Here is a 19730-nt window from a genome sequence, read left to right as displayed (position 1 = left end):
CCTTTTTAGAGTTCCAAAATTCTTTTAGATCTTCCATTTGTTATTCTTGTAATTTTAAGATACTTTGTGTTCATCATTGTGAACATAAGTTATTTTTCATTTTCAATAAAATTTTCATTACTTGAAAAATAAAAAAACAACAACAATACACTCATCGTATAATATTTTTGGTTAGCCTAGCTCTATGGCCAGGCATTTAGCATTCACCATCGCCAGTTATTCTTGGGTGTTGCGTGTATTAGCATAACGCAACCTTGTAGGACGTGAGCATTGTCAACTATTGGGGTGGTTTGCATCCGCCACAGGTTGACCTTTCCTAACAAAGTTTGGGTACAAGATTCATCTCACTAATTAGGCGGCCAAAAATGTCATAATTTTATGGAAAACCATTAATTTAATTCGTACTAGCCAAGTTTAGAAGATGCTATTGGACGTAACCATAAATCACACCATATTTCTCAATCCATACTTCTCCATCCCATTTAATGTATATCATAGCATGAGAAACTTTGGATTTCAAAAAATCAAGAATATACATTTGTTTGAAACATGATTTTATGCAACATTTCTTATCAAAACATTTGAATGCATAATAAGCTTTTCAAATAAATATCATGACTTACCAAAATTTTATATCACAAGTCCGTTACTTGATAGTAGAATTGAGAGCTAATGCCTGGAGGAACTCAAGTCTTATTACTAAAAATTCTATTTTAGCAGAAAGTTGCTCATAAATCTCACAACCTGAACTAGGAAGCACGAACATGGTACGAAACGGCGATATGACAATTTTTGAAAAATTAGGACACGACATGGCTGGGATACATGTGTTAATTAATTATTAAATATACTTTTATTTATATATTGTTAAACATTTATTTATATAATGTTAAACATATATCAATTTAAGAGCAATAACAGATGATTCTATAACAAAATCCAAAAACCAAAATACACCTTGGCTGTGAGGCCCATTCTTGAGCTACTTCCCCACAGCATCACATTTTCTGCTCTTCACTGCTCAACCTTAAAAAAAAAGGGGTGACCAGCATAAAAAAGGAATGATTTCTTCTATCTAATACTAAAAAACTTGTCATGGAATTGAATTAAGGGTTTGCGTTTTTTTGTCCTATATTTAGAAATGCTGATGGAATTGGTAGTCTAGCCTTTTCTTGGGTGAGTTAAGCATCCTGGTTGATCTTGAACCTATGACCACATCCTCCATTCCATTCTTAGGGAGGGGGAGGTTCCATTTGAGCTAGAACTCATTGTCTGTGGCTGTGGTTTTATCCAGAAAATTCTTGCCAGCATGCTTTGGAATTGTCTTAGAGAACTTTGTACTTCAACGTTAGCACAGTCATAAACTTTAATTAGATTTCATAGAGCACATGCTGTCTAAAGTCTGAACTTATTCTTTGTTTATTTACCTTCTATAGCTGTTGTCCTTTCTTCTTTTATTCCTTTTTCCCCAAAGTGCATGGTAACAAATACTGTTGGTTCTTATCTCATGATGGCAGCTCATCCATCAGTCAGTAATGTCCGAATTATTGGAGATGCTGTTGAAGGATGTACAATCAAAGGAGTTGGTGATTACCTTGGAGGAAGAGAGGGTCCCAGCAAGTTTGAATGGTTACGTGAGAAGGATACAGGGTTAGTATACACATATTTTGTCTTGCCAAAATTTTCCTCATGCTGTGGTTTTCTTGCATCATGATTGAGGGGTGAAGTTTCATTTTTATTTATTTATTTTGTTTCTTTAATTTTTTTTTGGCCTTGATCATTTTTAATATTGGGATTTTTTTTTTTGTTTCGTAATTTCCTCATTAAATCTGTTTAATTTTGTCTTATTGTTGTAGGGATAGCCTTATTTGTTTGCTTTCTGTTCTAAAATTTAAAACCACTGTCAAGAGCATTTTTAAAACACTGAGAGAGACCTTTTATTTCCATGAGAGATTGGTTTTCCCTTAGGTTTTTCTGTTTTACAATTCAGCTATCTCCACCTGAGTTTTTATGGCTTTTTCTTGCAGAGGCTTTTTACAAGTGTCAGCTGGTACATCCGAGTTTACCTTGACCAAAGAAGATGTTGGGCGACGCTTGGCTTTTGTATATATTCCTACCAATTTTGAAGGTTTGTCCATTGCCCTACTGTGTTGTGGATCTGTTCTATATATTCTTACTGCATAGATTTCTTAGAGATCATTATTTAAAATAATAAATGGTGTATCTTTCAGGGCAGGAAGGGGAATCTGTATCAATAGTGACTGATGTAGTGAAGCAAGGTACTTCTTGATGTCAATAACGTTTTAGCTTATAGTTGCTCTATATGTGTGTAGAGAATTTTTGATAATTTAATAGTTGGGGGATGGTGGATTCGAACCTTAGACATCTCTATTGGAAATACTAGGAGGTGCAAATTGAGTTACAAGTAATAATATATAGAGGAGCCAGCCACACTGGTAGACTTCACAATTTTATTTTTTTGATAAGTAATAAGATATATTGATACCAAAAAGGAAGGAAGCACCCTAGTACACAGTGAGTGAACAAGGGTACAACAAATCAAATACAAAAATTGCAAGAATCTAGGAAATCAATAAGGTATGCAGTGTGGTCTTATAGGACCTGCCCATGAGCAAGATGGAGGGTGTGATCGTGGTGTGATTGTGGGTTCAAGATCCACTAGTTATGCATGTAACTACAATTAAAAAAAAAAGTAGTGCGGTCTAATTTCAGCAGCCAATTCTTTGGCAATTTATTTAGGTAGATCAATTCATTCCTTTGAAAAATTTTAGTTTATGTTTATCCAAATTTTCCAGTGGACGGTCAATGTCATTGACAATTCTTTCTGATTTGATAGTAAGTAATTTATTGAAAGAGTTTAGGGCGCAACCCATGTACGTGGGAAGTATACTAGAGATACACCAACAACTGTAAATAAAAATTCTACAGGTCTATAAGTTCAATCAAATTTCCGAAGTAAACTGTTTGGTGGTGGACATCCACTCATACAAGGACCTCAGGAATTAAAGCTTTATGGTCTGTTTGGTTGGGGTGATTTTAGTGGGGATGGAGAAGGGGGGAGTGAAAATGGTTTTTGTGGGTGTTTGGTAGGAGAGATTTCTTCCAAAATATCCAACACATATTTCCTCTATAACATACTAATTTTCTTGTTGCCATCCTACTTGGTCTTCTTGTCATGTTTCATATCAAATTTGATCTTGAGATCTGGATATCCCAATGAAATTCCCAAATGGGAGACTTCATTGGGATGTCCAGTTCTTGAGATCAGTCCAAGATTGGGGGTTGGAGCCTTTAATGGCTTTTATGGATTTGATACATTCCTCCCCAGTTAAAGGTGAGGGCCTTGATGCACTCGATTGGAAGCCAGCTAAGAGCCAAGGTTTTGAAGTGCGTGGGTACTATCTTTCCCTTTACTTGACTACGGCACGTCTTACCTTTGGAAGTTGGTGTAGCGATCGAAGGTTCCTCCTAGGGTAGCTTCTTCTCATGGATTGCAGCCTTTGGGAGGATTTTGTCCTTTGATAATTTAAGGAAGAGAGCTATTGTCGTTGTAGATTGGTGCTAAAAGTGTAATCGGAGTGGGGAGTCAGTGGACCATCTCCTTCTTCACTGTCCTGTAGCGTGTGATCTATGGACAATGGTGTGAAGTTTGTTTGGACTTTGTCGGGTTATGCCACAGAGGGCTCTTGTTCTGTTAGCTGCGTGGCAAGGTACCTTTGGCAAGCACTGTTTTATAGCTTTTTGGAAGGCATTGCTAAATTGCATCATGTGGTGTCTTTGGTGGGAATAAAATGCAGGATGCTTTGAGGGATGTAAATGGTCTATGCTTGAGATCAAATCTCTCTTGTTTCACACTTTGTTGGTCAATTGGTTTGGAGAGAAGCCTTTAAATCTCTTCCCTGCTATAATGTACTAGATATGCTTGTGCACTGTAATTTGAAAGATTGATAGTACTTCTCCCCGAGTACACCTTCGGTCTACATGGGTGTTTCCTTTTTGTTCAATAAAATTTCGTTATTTGTCAAAAAAGAAAAAAATCATTATTGACTTCACATTTTCGTGATGCTTGTCTTTGCCAAATTCCAGCACCACCAAAGGTAACAAATGTAAAGATAATTGGTGAATTGAGGGAGAACAGCAAGATTACTGTAACTGGTATTGTTACTGGAGGAACTGAGGGTTCTAGCAGAGTACAGTGGTTTAAAACAAGATCATTAATATTGGATGGTGAGAAAGATCTTGAAGCATTGAGCACATCCAAGATTGCAAAGGTAGGTGATGTTAATTTTTTTTAGCATGTGTGTGTAGTTGTCCTACTGTTGGGCATAATCTTTTTGCTTTAGCATTTTGATGGGAATTATTAGTGGAATTTGCTCTTTGTTTAGGCGTTCCGCATACCCTTAGGAGCTGTTGGCTATCGCATTGTTGCCAAATTTACTCCTACTACTCAAGATGGTGAATCTGGTGAACCAGCATATGCTATATCGGATAGAGCAGTTGAGAGTAAGAAAATCTCTTTCTTCTTCTATCAACATGTTGTCTAATCAATTAACAAGCCTCTTGATTTGCGGCAGAGTCACGTCTGAAACCTTAATGTTATTGTAATATTTGTTACTAATTCATATTTTACATTCTTGCAGCTCTTCCCCCTAGCTTGAATTTCTTATCTATTACTGGTGATTACACTGAAGATGGAATATTGACAGCATCATATGGCTACATAGGTGGCCATGAGGGTAAAAGTATCTACAATTGGTATCTTCACGAGGTATACACTTTTAGCAAGATGGTGTAATGCTTTATGTGCGCTTTCCTTTTCCAATAACCAATGCTCTATGTACAGTTTAGGTTTACTGGTTTCCATGATATGTAAATGTTAAATGGTTCTAAACTATTTTATCTACTAAAAAAGAATAAGAGCTTCTTCGTAGGACCATAACTATAAACTGTGTGGCTCATCAATAGTAATCACATTGCATTGCAAATCATTAGAAATGCCATCTCACCACCCTAACATTGGTAGGATTCATTTTACAACTTCAAACATCTGCACTAGATCCTAGACTCCTAGTAAATAATGCAGATATAAGGGACTTGATATGCATTGGTTCTTGATGCTGGTAGAAAAATTCTAAGAGGGGGGAGAGAACAAAAGAAGAACAAATCCAAGGGAAAGGACTTAGGAATTGACACCTAGGGTATGCATGAAATCAACATCAAGTGGTGAAAACTGGAAAATAGATAGATTCTGAACATTAGAACCTAGAGATGCTTTGAATCAGCATCAAGCTTGAAAGGAGCCTAGCGTTAGGTCATGGAGCTTGCTTGGAGTTAGCACCAAGCCCAAGAAGAAAGAACAAAGTTTCTCTCCAAACTAGTTTGGAGAGAAACTCTTCAAACTTCCCATGTATCTCTTTTTTGGATGTGAATTTTGAAAATCTAACCATTGAATTTCATATTCCTTACGTTCTTAACATGCATATAAAATTTTGTTCAAATTGGATGTTATTTACTATTTGATCAATAAACTTATTTTTTATAAACAATTTTAAATTACAAAAACCTAAAATTTTAATATTTGTTTGATGACATAACAATTGATCTTTGAACTTTTTTAAATTTTGCAAGCACAAAGGATATAATAAAAAACATATAATCTAGCGGTTAGATTTTCAAAATTGACACTCAATATAAAGATATCCAAGGAGTTTGATGGGTTTCTCTCCAAAATAGTTTGGAGAGAAACTTTGTTGAAGAAAACCTCCATTATGAATTTTATAAATCTATAATCAACTACTTACAAAACAATATTTAAGTTTTGGCTCTTTGAATAGAGTCCTTAAATTACGCAAAACGTAGAAAGAAAATAAGGTAGTAATAGGATTACATAATGTATGTATATAAAATTCAAATAACAATCAAATCTATCTAATAGCATCAATGAAGTAATAAGACCTTGCATTGTGGCTGGGCTTTGTAAGCAACGGTGTTGGTGGTTTGAGACTTTGATGAGCTTGCTTTGGTGATGGGCTGGACAAATTTTGGGTTTTGTGCTTGTGTGTGTTTTGTTTATTGGGTAGTGATCTATGGCTTTGGGTGGTTTGGGCCCAATGACAGTTTGGTTTTTGGCTGAATTTTTTTATAAATTTTTTTAGACAGCTGGTGGTTGTGGGGTATATGGGGGGTTTTGGTTCATTATGATGGTTGGGGTTGTCGAACTGTCAAGTTTGGGCAGTGTAGAGGGTGGTAGGTTTTGGTGGCTTTGTTGGAAAATAATGACAGGGCATGCTCTGTTACCAAGTTCGATGCAGGATGAAAAAATCTAAGAGGGGAACATGTGTTTTGGGAAACTAAAGAAGCACAAAGCAAAGAAATAGGGCCTAAGATTTGGTGCTTATGGTTGCTTAAAATCTCATTAAGCAATGAAAACAGAAAAATAGATAGAATTTAGGTATCAACACCAAGCATAAAATTTGTGGTGGAGGTTTTCTCCTATGCATGGTGCTGTGCGAAATTCTATTGTTTCTGATTAAACAAACTGCTTGTGTGCACGCACACAACATTCATCAGATTGTTAAACTTATATTAACTTGCACTTTCTTGGGAATCTGCAGGTTGAAACTGATTCTGGTTCACTTATACCTGAGGTTTCAGGACTTCTTCAGTATCGTATTACCAAGGACGCAATTGGTAAATTCATTTCCTTCCAATGCACTCCAATACGTGATGATGGGATTAAGGGTGAGCCAAGAAGTTGCATGGGGCAGGAACGTTTTCGCCCTGGTAAATACATTCTATTTGGTTTTGAAATTTTATTTGCGTTTCAAATTATATAAATAATTAGGTTCTTACATAAGAGTGATGCATGGAAGGATTTTAAATTTTAATTTGTTAAAGAAATAAAATGTCAGTGGTTGGAATTTTATTATGGTTAGGGAAAAGTGTAGTAAAAATGTTCCATATATAGCTATCAGAAACTGGTGAGTTGAGAAATTTTTCTTAATCAGCAGAAATTTACTCTTATATTATTTCTTGATTTTCAATTAAGCATATCTTGCTAAAACAGAGATATGCTACTGATGTATTAGTATGCATGTTACTTAAGTATTAGTTTAATCTAATTCAATGAGCTTGTGGTTTGTTGAAAATCTTTACCTCTTACTCTTAACTGGACTTCCTGAGCAGCGTGCATTTGAGAGCATTGTGTCAGGTGCATATCTCATAACCGTGCTGGTTTATCTCTTGTGAGCACTAATGAATTTTAGAGTTATTGGTCGGTAGATTCTGTGTGGAAGTTTCTGTTACCTAGATTTGCACTCAGTGATTGTGATTTTGTTTTCTTGGTGGGGGATATGGATTTGGGGTAAATGTCCGTGCATGACATGTGTATATGTTCATCATGTGAGTGCAATGTGCATATTTGGTGGACATACTTGAACTAGTCATCATGTATAAATCCTCAGTGGTGATTTTTGTGTATTGTTGTTGCTAGAAATTTGCTTCATATGCTTATTGCATCTTGATGAATAGGAAGCCCAAGGTTGCTGTCTCTACAAATAGTTGGAAATGCTGTTGAAGGAGCCACGCTAAGTGTCGACAAAAAATATTGGGGAGGTGAAGAGGGAGATTCTGTGTTCCGCTGGTTCCGGGTATTTCCACTTAACATTGTGTACTAGTAAATTTTTTGTATCCTCATCTTGCAAGCCATTACTGGATTGAGAATAACTTTAGGAGACTGCTCCTCATACAGGAACTGTACTCATTGCTGCAATGTGTGTTGTCAATTAATTGATGTCCTTTTTTTCCCTTTCCTCTTGCTGTTATAGCAGCTTGTTCACTAGTGGTAGGTTTGATTAACCAATGTAATGTATATGCAGACCAGTTCTGATGGCATACAAAGTGAAATTTGGGGTGCAACTACTGCATCATATATGCTCTCAGTTGAGGACATTGGCTTCTTTGTTTCAGTTTCTTGTGAGCCTGTGAGAAGTGACTGGGCTCGTGGTCCAATTGTTCTTTCTGAACAAATTGGACCTATAATACCTGGTAGAAAGTTAATTTCTTCTAATCTATATTTTCAATCTACTTTATTTTCATTTTTCTTAATGGGTTATTGAGCAGGAATCTAGTTATTTAAAGTTCTGTACATACATGACAATGATGATAAATAAATTTATCTCTGCAGGAGCATGAAACTTAATAGATATGACAATCATTTTGAATTTATCTTGCAATGCAGGTCCCCCTACTTGCCAGTCTTTGGAGTTTCTTGGATCAATGATAGAAGGGCAACGTGTGAGCTTTATTGCATCTTATATCGGAGGGTGAGACATTTGATTTGACACCTTTTATATTTGATAAGGGCTGTAATTCCTAGTCTTACTGTTTTGACATTTACCCCTGAAATTGAAGTAATTTTTTATGATTCAGGGAGAGAGGTAACTGCTTCCATGAATGGTTTAGAGTGAAAAGTAATGGCGTACGAGAGAAACTAAGTACTTTTGGTTAGTTTTTTTTTTTTTTTTTTGAATTATGGATTGAGATCTTTTTGCTGACATATTTGGATTTACAATAATAATGGTTTAAAACTTTTCTATAGCAGATTTTCTGGATTTGACTCTTGAGGATGTTGGAAGATGCATTGAACTTGTTTACACTCCTGTTCGCCAAGATGGAATGAAGGGGAGTCCTAGTAGCATATCATCTGACATAATTGCTCCGGGTTAGTTGAACGTTTCTGTCATTTGTTTGTCTGTTAGGGCAGTGCAAAGAAACTATTGTCTATTGATTGCAAAGTTCATGTAAAATTATGATAGAAATAAATGAAACAGTTGGTGTAGGTTTTGTTTAGTCTAAAAACTTCAATGTGGTGCATGCTTGTGTAAAAACTTTTGACTACCTAAATAGCAAAGATGATGGTGTTGAGTTCTGCTACTGCCAGGATGTTTTCATTGGGATATTAGTACCATTGGATTTGTTGTTTCATTTTCTTTTGTACAATTCAGTGCAGTTAATCCTATTTCACTGTTTGCACAAGTCTATTTTGTTTCCAAATCATTCTATAATACTTCTTGTACTCATGCAAGTGACCTGTTCCGTGTAATTTTTCTTTTAAACAGCGGATCCCATAGGAGTGGACCTAGAAATTCCTGATTGCTTTGAGGATGAGGAGGTAATCCCACAAAAAGCATATTTTGGTGGACAAGAAGGTGCTGGGCAATATATGTGGTACAGAACAAAAAATAAGCTGCATGGATCTGCCTTAATAGATATATCTAATGCTTGTGAAGATGTTGTTATATGTGGTAAAACACTGTAAGTTCTGAGTGATGTTATTATTCTGAGATTTAGGAATGCATGTTGCCATCTCTAAAAATAATGTTAAGTAAATTGCGTGCAACTGTGGCAGAACTTACACTCCATCACTTGAAGATGTGGGGTCTTATTTGGCCTTATATTGGCTGCCCACTCGTGCTGATGGTGAATGCGGGAAGCCATTGGTTGCAATATCCAACTCTCCAGTTGTCCCAGGTACAACTCTAGTTCTTAGTCTTTAGTTTGGAATTGGGAATCTATTTCTTATTTTAGTGGATAACTTGAGGACCTACCACTGAGATTCCCTTGTCTAGGTATAATGTCAATATAATTTTGATTCAGTGATTGGAACTCTCTTCCATAAATTAATTCTGTAGTATGTGATAAATTATTGATTGTCCCAAAAGCTCAAGCTTTTTGGAAATGGTAAATTTAACCATTTTACCATAATTCTGACAGTGCGCATAGATTCTGTTATAAATCTAAGCAAGTGATAGGCTTAAGTGGTTGTCGTCATTCATTCTAACTAGTTTTTTTTCCCAAGCAATTACCTCCTTTTCATGAGCCCTTAATGGTAGGTCCTATGTAAGTCACGTGCTCTGTCTTCTATCTGTAGTTGACTTTTGGCCTTTGTCATACTAAGGCATTCAATATGTTATTTCCTTTTAGTCTTGTTATTTGATACATTAAATAAATACCGTGGCAGCTCTTCCAGTAGTTTCTAATGTTCGTGTGAAGGAGTTGTCTTCGGGTGTTTATTCTGGAGAAGGTGAATATTTTGGTGGATATGAGGGATCAAGCCTTTTCAGCTGGTACAGAGAAACTAATGAGGGAACTATTATTCTTATCAACGATGCTAGCTCAAGTACTTATGAGGTTACTGATTCAGATTACACTTGCCGTTTGTTGTTTGGGTAACTGTTCTACCTTTTAGTCTTTTTTGCTGTCATTTATTGGCAAGAAGAAAGTTGCTTTCAAAATTCCAGAATAATTCATATCTGAAACCTATCATGTGATGCAATGAGATTAGCATATGCATCTTTAATTGGATAAAAGATTTTTTTTTTTCTCTATTTGGAAAGCCTGCTGTAATGAACTTTTTTTTAATGCATCTCACAAGCAGCTATACTCCAGTCCATTCAGAATAATTCATATCTGAAACCTATCATGTGATCTAATGAATATGCATCTTTAATTGGATAATATATGTGTGTGTGTGTATATATATATTTATTTATTTTCTATTTGGGAAGCTTGTTGTAATGAACTTTTTTTAATGCATCTGACAGCTATACTCCAGTCCGTTCAGATTCAGTTGTGGGAGAACTCAGATTGTCTGAGCCGACTGACATTATTCTCCCAGGTAAAATTTCCATTTGGTTATGCTGAAGCTTGGGTCCATTGATATGGCAATTATTTCATAAATAACATGAACATTTGTCATTCACGATGTTGGACTTGCATCAGTGCAATCCTTAGCTGGTATATGTATTTAATAGAATAAGAAGACTATTTAGTTTAACTTTTTGTATATATTGAACTTGAACTATTTAATTCACATGTGGGTGTTGCATTGCCCTACAGAGCTTCCAAAAGTGGAGATGCTTGCTCTCACTGGAAAGGCAGTTGAAGGTGATGTACTCACTGCCGTTGAAGTGATTCCAAAGAGTGAGACTCAACAACGTGTTTGGAGCAATTACAAGAAAGATGTCAGATACCAATGGTTAGTGCCACTTTTGACTACCACACAGCATATTGAATTGTAGTTGTAGGTCTCTTACTTTAAGGCATTCACTAAATTGTTTGCCGTTCAGTAGCAATAAGAAATTGCATATTATTGAAGGGAAATAAGACACTGGAATAATATTATCTGGATTGTCATTTTGTAGTTTTCATTGTCCTGATATATTTAAATATATTCTTTAGAAAGTTGTCTTTCACACTGGTTTATTAACTTTTGAAATAGTATTGTGTTCCCCATATATGACACAAGGGATACTGCAGGTTCTGTTCATCAGAAATGGAAGATAGAAAGTCCTATGAGCCATTACCTACACAACGTTCTTGCTCCTACAAGGTGCGGCTTGAGGACATTGGCCGATGTCTGAGATGTGAGTGCATTGTGACTGATGTGTTTGGAAGATCAACTGAGCCAGTATATGCTGAGACTGCCCCTATATTGCCAGGTATTTTTCTATTTGGGGCTGTAAATTGACGCATGAACTTCTTTCTTACTCAATTAGTAGCATATGGTCATTTTTCTCTCTTTCACCCGTTTAGAAAAATATTGTAAGGTGGTGAGGTTAGTACTTAGTAATATGATTTACGAGTTAAATACAGTAGGGCTGGAAAAAGCTGAGCTTTCGGGCTTCTTGAGCTAAGGTCAATGATGATTTAAGAAGGTTTTAGCTCAGCTCATTTGCAGTAGTAATCTTAACATTATTTAATTGAAATGTGGGTTATTGCCTTGGTTGTTCCTGGTAGAACTCTTTTGGGGAAATTTTATTGAACACTTTCTTCCTTAAACATTCTATAATGATGCTGCCACTTCATTTCTTGTATCTCTTGTAATGATTTCAGTTTTTCTCTATTTATATACTATTAGTGTATTGCTTTGGACAGTATCTAGGTGCTTCAAGAATTAATTTTAAAATTTCCATAAACTTTGAAAATGGTGACATACTCAATTCCCTGGTCATTGTTTTTTATCATGATATGTTCTTGATTAAAGATATCTGGATATTTAAAACATGGGAATATTGCTTTTCTTTGTGGAGTACATTAGCTCCTTTAGTTAGATTGATCACCATTAAATTTTTTTTTTCTTGAAGTATTGGCGTCTACAGTCTTTAGAAGGGGCATGGGTATAAGACATATAAATTGGATGTTGTGTTGGAAGTATTTGAACCAACTTCTGGTGAATTAATGTGGAAGTACGAACCTTTTGTATTGATTTGATTTGACTGCTTCCAGCTAAATTGCTTATTATTAATAATCAGTGTCAGTATTATTGTTAGTTTTGTGTATTAGGAAGCATCTTTCCTCTTGTCCTTCTCTTCTTTCTATTCCCTCAAAATTATTTGTTTATCTGTAGGGATCCCTAAAATAGATAAGCTGGAGATTGAGGGGAGAGGTTTCCACACCAACTTATATGCTGTTCGTGGCATTTATAGTGGAGGAAAGGAAGGCAAAAGTAGAATTCAATGGCTTAGATCAATGGTTGGAAGTCCTGATCTCATCTCTATTCCAGGTATGCTAAAATTTTAAGTAGAAGTTCAGATCTCGTGTCTTTTGAGATAATGTGTTGTTTGTTTATTTATTTATACTTTTATCTTTTTGAAAATAAAAGATGGGATAATGAGTGGAAAAGCTGAAAACAACTTTTAGGTGAAAATGTGTGAAAAGCTTGTGTATTCTATAAATTAGGGGACTCCATGTGAATTTCTCAATTGCATGCATTGGATTTTCTTGACTATTTATCCCTTCTTGAGTCACACTAGCAATAGGTAAGAGAGGAAACAAGGGAATGTTTGGTTGTGGAATAACATGAGAAAAATCATCATTGGATTGATTGTAATTCATTTGGATCTCTGTACAAATCTTTGTCGTTGCAGCACATTATTAGATAGGAATACTTTTAAAATAAATAGCCTGTCTAAAAACCTGATATTTTGCCACCTGTGTTGAGCTTAAATCCATAAGCAGTTGTTCCTTTGGTCACGATAAATTCAAGTCAGTCATAAATTTGAAAATTGTTATAAATTATTGAATTTTGTTATTGCTATTATTATTATTTTATCTGGCTAGAGAGAGATGTGATTTTTGATGTACTGGCTAGACAGTTTAATCATTTGACATCCAAAATTAATAACTTCAATTTTGGTTTGTTTGTAATTTGTGTTGATTATTTTATGGCATCTGTAAATAAGCTAAATTGAAAAGTGTTTTTACCTAAATTAATTAACCATAATACACATGTAATATTTTTAAGTTAAGCACATAAATACCATCAACTCACTCATGCTATTTTACTTGTAACACTCCCTCAAGCTGGAGCATCTGTATCATTTAACCCCAGATTGTTATGACAAATCCCAATGAGCCTTGTCCAGTGGATTGTGAACATGTCAACAACTTGGACTTCTGTTGAGAAATACGGGTAGCAATTACACAACTTTCCTCTTTCTTGGACAAGATGACAATCCATTTATGTAGATAAATTGTGTTGCCATGTATGGGCTCACAACACTAATTGCAAAATATACATTTGGGCGAGTAGTGGTGAAGTAATTCAACTTACCAACCAGGGCTCACAACACTAATTGCAAAATATACATTTAGGGAAGTAATGGTGAAGTAATTCAACTTACCAACCAAGAGACAAGTATCTTTCAGGATTTAATAATGATTCCCCCTCATTTGTATAAAGTTTGTCATTGGGTTTCATAGGGGTCGTTATAGGTTTTGAACCTAACAACCCAGACCCATTTCATTCAAAATATCCAACGCTTATTTCCTCTCTGACAGAATAGCTCCTCGGGTCATGCTATCTAGATACCCAAGACGTAACATAGCTTTCCCAAATCCTTAGTTTGTAACAAGTTTTGAAGTAACAGCCTTGACTTAGCAATGCCCTGCTTTTGTGATCACCAAGAATAATAATGTCATCAATTTAACTATTAAGAGAATTTCCTCTCTATCAGAGGTATAATTGAAAATAGAGTGGTCAGGTTGGCAATGACGCATCCCAAATTTGACAACTGCTTCATTGAATTTACCAAACCAAACATTAGGAGATTGCTTTGCATAGCCTACATACCTCTCCAGGCCACCTCTGAGCAAAAAGCCCTGGTGGTTGCTTTATGTAGAATTTTCTCATAAATCATCTGTACACAACTAGAATGTCTGAGGAAAGCCTATGATTCCAATCTTAAGAGCTTGAGGTTTCTTAAATGTTTCGGAAAGTATTTTTTATTTATTTATAAAAATTCTAAACAAATTTTGATTTTTAAAACTTGTCATTGTGTGCTCTCAATGATCTCTCTTTTTAGACCTAAATTGATCTTAAAAACTAGCATAGTTTTATTATTATTATTGTGTGATAGTAAACAGTGCAGTTTTTTGTTTTGGCGTCTCTTTCATTTCTGCTTTGCCAGATACATTTTTAGATAATCTAAGTTTCCCTTCTTCGAAATTCTGATTGCAAAAGATTAATTGCAGGAGAAATAGGAAGGATGTATGAAGCTAATGTTGATGACGTGAGCTACAGGTTAGTGGCCATTTATACTCCTGTAAGAGAGGATGGAGTTGAGGGGCAGCCTGTTTCTGCATCAACTGATCCGATTGCAGTTGGTAATTTTTGGAATCCCATCTCTCATGGCTATTCAAGTTCAATGACTTTGCAAATAACTTTGCTATTAAACTGTTCCTTTTTTTAGTTTGTTTTGCATTTTATATTTAGTGATGTTAGTTGAAGCTGTCTTCTTTTTGGGTGTCCTCTTGCAGCAAATATGTACCCTACTTTGTGAGCTTTTTGTATGAATATTTGAACATGGTGCTCCTTTTCCCCCCCCTTTTATTCCCCTTTATCAATAGATGTTTATAAGCTACCTTGTTACATGCTGATTGCTTTTAATAAGTTGAACTTTATTAGGTTTTGAAAGAGTTTATGGAACTGAACCTTCTTGTTATGTTGTTACCTGCCATGATTCAATGTTGCCATCTTTTACTATACATTCCTTGATTTGTAGCATTCAATTTCGTAACTGAAGCTTTGCAAGGTATCTTTACCTAAGTGAGATAATATGTTTATGTTTTGCAATGACACACTTATATGTTCTTGTCGTTGTTCAAGGAACCTGAAGTATGTGTTGTTTTGTAAATAAGAAAAATCCATTTGGATATATATATATATATTACTTGATTTGTTAATCGACAAAGTTTGGTTATAAACTTGGTTGTAGCCAATGCCTACATAACTCTCACAAAAAAATTAACATGGCAACATATTTTAAAAATCTAACCGTTGAATTGTATGTTCTTTTTGTTCTTAAAACGTGTGTCAATTTTGTGTCAATAGGATGTTGTTTACTATTCGATTCATAAACTTAGTTTTTATTCATTATTTTATACTACAGGTTAGAAGTATGTAGTTAAATGATTAAATTTAGTATATCCCAATAGCTTAAAATTTTGGGAGAATCGGCAATTTAACATTACAAAAACTTGAAATTTAAATATTTGATTGATACCATAATATTGATCTTTGATATTCTAGAAATTTTGCAAGCACGAGGGTTATAAGAAAAAAAATGTAATCTAATTGTGGATTTGTCAAAATTCACATCTAATAAATAAAATAAAAAGATATTTAGTAGCTTTTGTCCTCTGTTCATCTATTATAACAGAATTTTTTTATTTTTAAATTAACATTGTAGAATTAATTTTTATGACACAAAGATATTAATAATTTAATGATAAGCAGGATTTAATTTTAACTCCGTTTATTTTCCCCCTTTTTTCTTTTGGTTTTAGGGCTGCATTCTGTATTCCGTCATTGTTCTTGGATGCTCCATTTTGCACTTATTAGTAAATCTGTCACTTATTATTAAAGGGGGGCGGGGGGGGAAGAAACCTTAGTACAATTTGAGTGCCTAGAGGTTGAGAATTGGAGCTCTCTCTCAATGGGACTTTCTAGTGAAGAGTTATTACATTGTGTTGAGGAGGGCAGACGGAGTTTAGGTGGAAAAGCATTTAGAAAGTGCATGTACTTGTTGGTTAATGAAATAGTTTACTCATGTACTTGATGGCGAATTAAAATTTCACTCATGTACTTGTTGGTTAATGAATAATTTCATTTTTGTTTTTTTTTTTTTGAAATATTTACTTTAAAAAAAAAAAAAAGATATTTGTTGCAATGGTAATCATTAATATCAGAAATGCTGGTTAATCAATTCATGAGGGCTTTAAACCATTTACTCTTGGAGCAAAGATCATTATTGGAAGGTTCTGATTTTGGTTTCCATTGTACTTTTGTTTTATTCTCCAGATCTTGAAATTTTTTTATTTTCTTAAATTCCCCTGGTGTCTAACTTTTGGGGAGGTGGGTCTCTTCTACCAATTTTGATCTATGTTTGTTGGTTTTTATAAAGAATTCTATAGGGATTTATTAGATCTTGTCTTCCTCCTATTTGTGTTTTCATTTTGTATAGCATTGATTTTCTTGCAGAGCCTGATGTATATAAAGAAGTGAAGCAGAAGCTTGATCTTGGATCTGTTAAGTTTGAGGTGTGGTTATAATTCAACTCTTTTGTTGGTTATTTTCCTATCAACTTACTCATATATACCGAAATGTTTGTTGCAGTTATGGAATATACATATTGTTGCATTACGTGATCTTTTTCTACCTTTTATTATTATTATAATATAATAATAAAGAATGCAGTTATACATAACACACATTCCCAAAGTTTTATTTATTTATTAAAATACAGCTTAAAAGGAAGAAGAAGAGAGGATGGAAGGTGTTTTTGCGAGGTTTTTGTATGAATCTTTGAACATGGTGATCCTTTTCTTTTTTTTTTTTTCCCCTTTATCAATAGAAGTTGATGCACAAATACTTTGTGAAGACTTTCTAAAGAAGGGGATAGACAGAACCCAAGTAACATCAATGATTTGGAATGTTGTTCTCCTTTGTCAAATGTGGTGCATTTGGTGGCAAAGAAGTAGATGGATTTACCATAAACTAAAAGTTAGAAAAATAATCTATTTGATTTGGAAGTAGAGCCTAATAGTAATCTTTGTTTTCCTCGTGCAAAGTTAAAATCGCCTGCAATTATTTTCTCATTTGTTTAAAACAAAGACATGGCCCTATATTGGTTAAAATCGCTTGCAATTATTTTCTCATTTGTTTAAAACAAAGACATGGCCCTATATTGGTTGAGCGGCGTAAAAGGGTTCATGCAGTCAACCATATTTTTCTTTATTACTTTGACCCACGTAACTTTTAGCTGATGATATTATAATATTATTGATTATTTCAAAAGTTTAAATTATTAGAAAATGGTGAATTTTGATCCCTCTCCATGCAGGCCCAAACTTCCCTATAATAAGTGGGGCTCAACATGTGAGATTTTTAACATTTAAATGGAAGGTAGAGTAGAGACATGGATCGAATTTAGGACCTCCTGCTTTAATATCATGATAATATTACTGATTGTTCCAAAGCTTAAGCTATTAGGAAAATGGGGAATGACTTAACCATAATTCTAACATTAGCCATTTTCATCCTTTGGATCCTTCCACATTAATAAACTCACTTTCCTAGTCTGTTGCATGTCTAAACCAGCTCAAATGACTCCCAAATTCTATCCTCGGTACCGCTCGCACCTGCTTACAAATAATTTCGTTCCTTATCTTTTTTGGTGTAAGGTTTATCTATTAATGAAGAGTAAAAGAGATTTCATGTCCCGTATTTGCTCTGTAATCTTTGGTTCTAATTAAACCAATGCAAATTAGGTACTAAAATCAACTCGGTTATGAAGCAGACATGAGTCTATGATTAAAACATGGGGGGGCACATTGATTTCTTGTCTAGTAATATTTCAACACATTATCCTTGTATTGGTAATATTTGGAAAACATTGTGTTACAATCTTGTCCTTAAAAAAAAAAAATTAGCTAATTCTGGAAACAGAACACATTTTTCTATATATTCACTGAAAGCAAGTTGTTTAATGAATTTCAGGATAGTTCAAAGAAATTCAAACAAAATTTCTTGGGCCTTTTCATGTTGTTACTAGTTTAACTAATATGCCTATGAAACCTTTATGTCTATTGCTGGTGGAAACTCGTTTGTTTTTGGAAGCAGTATCTCCTATATGTTAAGATTGCCAGCATTGTGTTCACTTTAGCACCATTTATATATTAAGATTGCCAGCATAGTGCTCCATAATCTAAATGTTACCTCTTTGAAACAGGCACTGTGTGACAAGGACCGCTCTAAAAAGGTTACTTTTGATATTCTTTTGTACATTTCCTTTCTGTTTATGTACTATACTGAGAAGATTGATATAGGAAATAATCAACTCTTTTTGTTGTAATTTTGCAGGATCCTTCAATGGGGAGTCTTGAAAAAAGAGTCCTAGAAGTTAATAGAAAAAGAATCAAGGTTGTAAAGCCGGGTTCTAAAACTTCATTTCCAACTACTGAAATTCGAGGAAGTTATGCACCTCCTTTTCATGTAAGTTTGTGCATTTACCCCAGGTTTTTAATTTTCTCATCCTGTGTTTGTCAATTGTTTAGTTCTCTTGTTCTCTTTTTTTGTTTGATAACCTTGCTTTAGGCATTAAATCTAATATTTTTATTAAAAAATGTCTGACATAGGATATTATGTAGGCTAGAAAAGTTATTAAAAAAAAAGGGTGCATTTGGCCAAGCCTCAATTAATGTTAAACCCCAATTTAAACGTGGGATTAAGGCTTAATTGACTTGAGTTGTTGGGACTCAATACTTTTTGCATAATGTGTTTTGGGGCATTAATCTAATTAGTCAGGAAATCTATGGGTAAACTATGAAACAGGTGGAGCTTTTCCGAAATGACCAACATCGGCTTAGAATTGTAGTGGACAGCGAGAATGAGGTTGACTTGATGGTGCAGTCCCGGCACCTGCGTGATGTTACTGTGCTTGTGATCCGAGGCCTTGCCCAGCGATTCAATAGTACATCACTCAATTCTCTCCTCAAAATAGAAACATAAGTCTGTTTAAGAAGTGTAAAGTAAATTCATTTTAAAATATATGATCTTATAGGTGTTGAGGCATGCTTGTCATCACCTCTCTCTCTCTCTCTCCATATTTTTCCCATTGTACTTTTAGCACCATCATCAGTGTTGGTTTCATTGCAATGTTTATTATTTTTTGTGTAAGAAATGTTGTGCAGTGGTCAAACTATAGGTGAGGTCACAATGATTGTATATTATTGTATTAATGATAATATTTTCAAGCTAGTTGTGCTAGATGTTTCAACTTTTTCTGTTGTGTGCGCACCTTACGTGGTAGGGTGTAGAGGCTTAAGAGGATCAGCACATTCATATGGCTTGGGCAAGTTTGATGGATTGGCTTTAAACTTTATACCACAATAAGAAAAGAAAGTTGTTAATTCTTTGCGTCAAATATACACAACAAGAAGCTTTAATACCAAATTTATAGGGTCACTATGGATCATCAACATCAACAGATTAGTTAAAGTTGATTACATGTATTAATAAACACACTACTCTATATGTATAGATAGAGGGAAAGAATGCCCTCTTATTGAGTCCTCTAATTTTGTCGCTTCCACCTAACTAAGATGGCTTGGTGAAAACAAAATTGTGCCGCACATGTACCATTCGG

The 19730-nt window shown here is 34.7% G+C and overlaps 1 protein-coding gene across 2 annotated transcripts in view; it reads left to right on the top strand.

Moving 5' to 3' along the window:
* Positions 1-19342, top strand: part of LOC142636016 (187-kDa microtubule-associated protein AIR9) — a 35283-nt gene extending 15941 nt beyond the window's left edge. Inside the window, exons 16-39 of one of the 2 annotated variants that reach the window (XM_075810076.1) lie at positions 1518-1650; positions 2028-2128; positions 2232-2279; positions 4108-4292; positions 4407-4524; positions 4662-4789; positions 6636-6804; positions 7552-7670; positions 7899-8067; positions 8261-8345; positions 8452-8525; positions 8624-8743; positions 9141-9336; positions 9431-9552; positions 10043-10250; positions 10626-10699; positions 10921-11059; positions 11341-11522; positions 12431-12586; positions 14557-14688; positions 16565-16623; positions 18315-18344; positions 18446-18577; positions 18917-19342. In XM_075810076.1, coding sequence (XP_075666191.1) covers positions 1518-1650; positions 2028-2128; positions 2232-2279; positions 4108-4292; positions 4407-4524; positions 4662-4789; positions 6636-6804; positions 7552-7670; positions 7899-8067; positions 8261-8345; positions 8452-8525; positions 8624-8743; positions 9141-9336; positions 9431-9552; positions 10043-10250; positions 10626-10699; positions 10921-11059; positions 11341-11522; positions 12431-12586; positions 14557-14688; positions 16565-16623; positions 18315-18344; positions 18446-18577; positions 18917-19093 — 3056 coding nt within the window. In that variant the 3' untranslated portion in view covers positions 19094-19342. Of the gene's footprint in view, positions 1-1517; positions 1651-2027; positions 2129-2231; positions 2280-4107; positions 4293-4406; positions 4525-4661; positions 4790-6635; positions 6805-7551; positions 7671-7898; positions 8068-8260; positions 8346-8451; positions 8526-8620; positions 8744-9140; positions 9337-9430; positions 9553-10042; positions 10251-10625; positions 10700-10920; positions 11060-11340; positions 11523-12430; positions 12587-14556; positions 14689-16564; positions 16624-18314; positions 18345-18445; positions 18578-18916 lie in introns of both variants that reach the window. The other variant, XM_075810075.1, reaches the window with a different exon arrangement.
* The last annotated feature ends 388 nt before the right edge of the window (positions 19343-19730 follow it).

This window comes from Castanea sativa, chromosome 5, assembly GCF_040712315.1.
Source record: "Castanea sativa cultivar Marrone di Chiusa Pesio chromosome 5, ASM4071231v1".
NCBI lineage: Eukaryota > Viridiplantae > Streptophyta > Magnoliopsida > Fagales > Fagaceae > Castanea > Castanea sativa.
Note: the sequence above shows the minus strand (reverse complement) of the source record. Positions and strands in the feature narration are given on the sequence as shown.